The sequence below is a fragment of the Drosophila sulfurigaster genome, chromosome 2R, assembly GCF_023558435.1.
Source record: "Drosophila sulfurigaster albostrigata strain 15112-1811.04 chromosome 2R, ASM2355843v2, whole genome shotgun sequence".
NCBI lineage: Eukaryota > Metazoa > Arthropoda > Insecta > Diptera > Drosophilidae > Drosophila > Drosophila sulfurigaster.
The window spans coordinates 16,287,501-16,290,340 of record NC_084882.1 but is presented as its reverse complement, the minus strand read 5'-3'; the positions used below and the strand labels follow the sequence as shown (position 1 = coordinate 16,290,340).

The window sequence follows — 2,840 nt, the reverse complement described above, 5'->3', positions numbered from 1 at the left end:
GGCTATTTTCTAGTCGGATCGATATTTAATCCTTTAAATATCTCGTGTAATAATACAATGTACCAACAGGATAGAAAAAACTAGTTAAGAAAAAAGCCAAGGAATAGGGATCTACCTTCGACCTTGGACTTTTCTTTGTTTATACTATTTTTTTTAAGAAAAATAATATATTATAAATGTTTTTTTCTATCGATTCGCAAGAAAAATGTTTTTCTTAAAATTCAGCTCTTTTTTAAGCATTAAATAATATAATTTTTTGATTATACTCAGCCATACCATTTATTTATTGTAATTGGTTTGTAACATAGGTATGCAATATGTACATGATTTCATTCATGATTCTCGGAAAGATATACTCTTTTCCTTATGAATTCCAGACCATGTCTATAATATTTATGGTCTTACCGGCATTAACACTTCGGAAACTTTTTTCCCAGTCGCCAGTAATGCAACCGTTGCTGCAAGCACAGCCAAAAAGAAAGCACGATCCACGTCCACAGAATGTTCCCACCTGGGGTTTACCATCGGCACATATCGTAATAGTGCATCCTTTTCCGCCACTGTGTCCGCCAACATCTCCACAGCTCCCATTATCGACAGTATAACTCATAGTTAATGACGCACGACAACACTCGCCTTGAGCCTGACTGATATAGGCCAGAAAACAAGCAAAAAGGACAATTACTCCAATCGATCTCATCGTCGAATGATTTTCTACTGCCAAAGGTTGATGAGCTACCCTCTATTTATATGAAAAATATAAATGCTTAAAGAACCAAATAAATAAACTCAGGTGATTTCCCGTACATATGAAGTCACTTGAGTAACTTGAAAATATCTGTTAAGTCTTGATGCCATTCCCAACGCTACAAAGCAAAAAACAATCTATTACAATTTTAACACCAATAATGATGTATATATTGAATAAGTTTTTGTTATCGGAAGATCACTACACAATAACTACGTTTTTCACAATGCTAATCCAATAACTATACTCATCGGTTGTTAATTCCATATTTTCAATCATATTAATATTACTAAAAATCACATTCAGTCTTTGTTGCCACACTGTCGGAAAGGTAATCGACACGTAATCGAAATGCGAATGATACTTTGCGCTGGTGGGGTCTCAGTGATAAGAAAGATGTAGTGGGTTATTGCCAACATTGATTGCATTTTCATTCCCAACGCTACAAAGTAAAATTAAAACAATCTGAACCAATTTTGATGTAATGATGTATTTATTGAATAAGATTTTCTTATCGGAAGATCTCACAACAATAACTTGGTTTTTCGCAATGCTAATCCAAATACTATACTCATGGGTTGCTAATTCCACGTCATACTAATGAATCAAATGTGAGCCAACCATATTAATATTAATTAAGATCACATTCAATCTTTGTGACCGCACTGTCGGAAATACGTAATCGAAATGCGAATGATACTTTGCGCTGCTGGGGTCTCAGTGATAAAAGAATTTCAGGGGGTTTTACCCAACATTGATTGCAGTTGTTTATTTAAAATTATTGTTACTGCATTTCATTGTTACTGTACTCTTCACTTAAGTTTTATCAAGCGCAAAAACAAACAACGCAGATGACAAACCGACTGTAATCAGCACTTGATAAATTTCTTGGTTCAACCTAATGAGAGTTAAACGTTGAGTTTATATTTTGACATAGATGTCGACGCAATACTGCTGAAACAATCGAAACAATTAGTAAATGCTCTGCCGAAAGACGATTTTGAACACCACTCTTTTAATGATATATCTACGTAAGACGATTTTGGTAGGTATCCTATGGTCTTCTCCTGGCACAAAGCTACCTCCTCACAAATTCTTAGCCATATCGGTATAGCCGTAACTAACACGACTTTTATTTATATATATAGATTACAAATTCCACTTCATATTAGCCACTTGGATACTGTGATCTCTGTTGATATTATAGAAACTTTGCAGCCATTGTCCTTCAATGCAACCATCTTTGCAGCCGCATCCAATGATATTGCACGATCCATATCCACAGTAGGTTCCCCTCCGAGCCTTGCCATGAGCACAAATTGTGATCGTGCATCCTTGATTAACATTACGACCGCCAGGAACATCATTACATTTGCCTCCATCTACAGAATAGCTCACAGTTAAAGATTTACGACAGCATTCGCCTTGAGCTTGGTCGATATAAGCCAGGATACAGGCAAAAGTCACAATTATGGCGATTGATCTCATGGTTGACCCTCTACAGCCAATGAAGTTGTATTGCAAAATGAAGTTATCCACGCACTATTTATATAGAAAAGTTTTTTTTACAACTACGTTATTGTTTCCAAGTAAAAACATTTGAAATTTGGATGCCAGTTGGTGGCTTGTGATAAGAAAATTTCAGTGAAAGTTTCATTTGCTTTTTCTGATGTGTCAGAGCATTTTACCCAATGTTATAGTTAATGATAAAATTGTGTTTATTAATTAAAGATGCACAAATATTTAATAAGGCACATACATTATTAGATTTTATTGAGTCAAAACCTTTAAAGTTTAAACAAAATTATGTGAGTAACATTTGAATAACCATTAAAACTGAGCGTGCTAAATAATAAAAAATACTTTGTTATGTATTCCAACTCATATCGGTGACGCGGATCTTGCGACCTCTGTTGACATCATAGAAACTTTGCAGATATTTCCCGGTAATGCAACCTCCCTTACAGGCACAACCAAATATGTTGCACGAACCACGTCCACAAAACGTTCCCACCTGAGGTCTGCCATCTGCACAAACTGTAATCGTGCATCCTTTTGTCCCACTGTGACCACCAGCATCAGCACAATTTCC

The 2,840-nt window shown here is 35.6% G+C and overlaps 1 protein-coding gene across 1 annotated transcript; it reads right to left on the bottom strand.

The window, feature by feature from the left end:
* Positions 1 to 1,712: 1,712 nt before the first annotated feature.
* LOC133838217 (protein Diedel-like) lies at positions 1,713 to 2,396 on the bottom strand. Its single transcript, XM_062269238.1, has one exon. It carries the CDS (start codon positions 2,234 to 2,236, stop codon positions 1,898 to 1,900), a length of 339 nt encoding a protein of 112 aa, XP_062125222.1. The 5' UTR covers positions 2,237 to 2,396; the 3' UTR covers positions 1,713 to 1,897.
* Between the last annotated feature and the right edge of the window lie 444 nt (positions 2,397 to 2,840).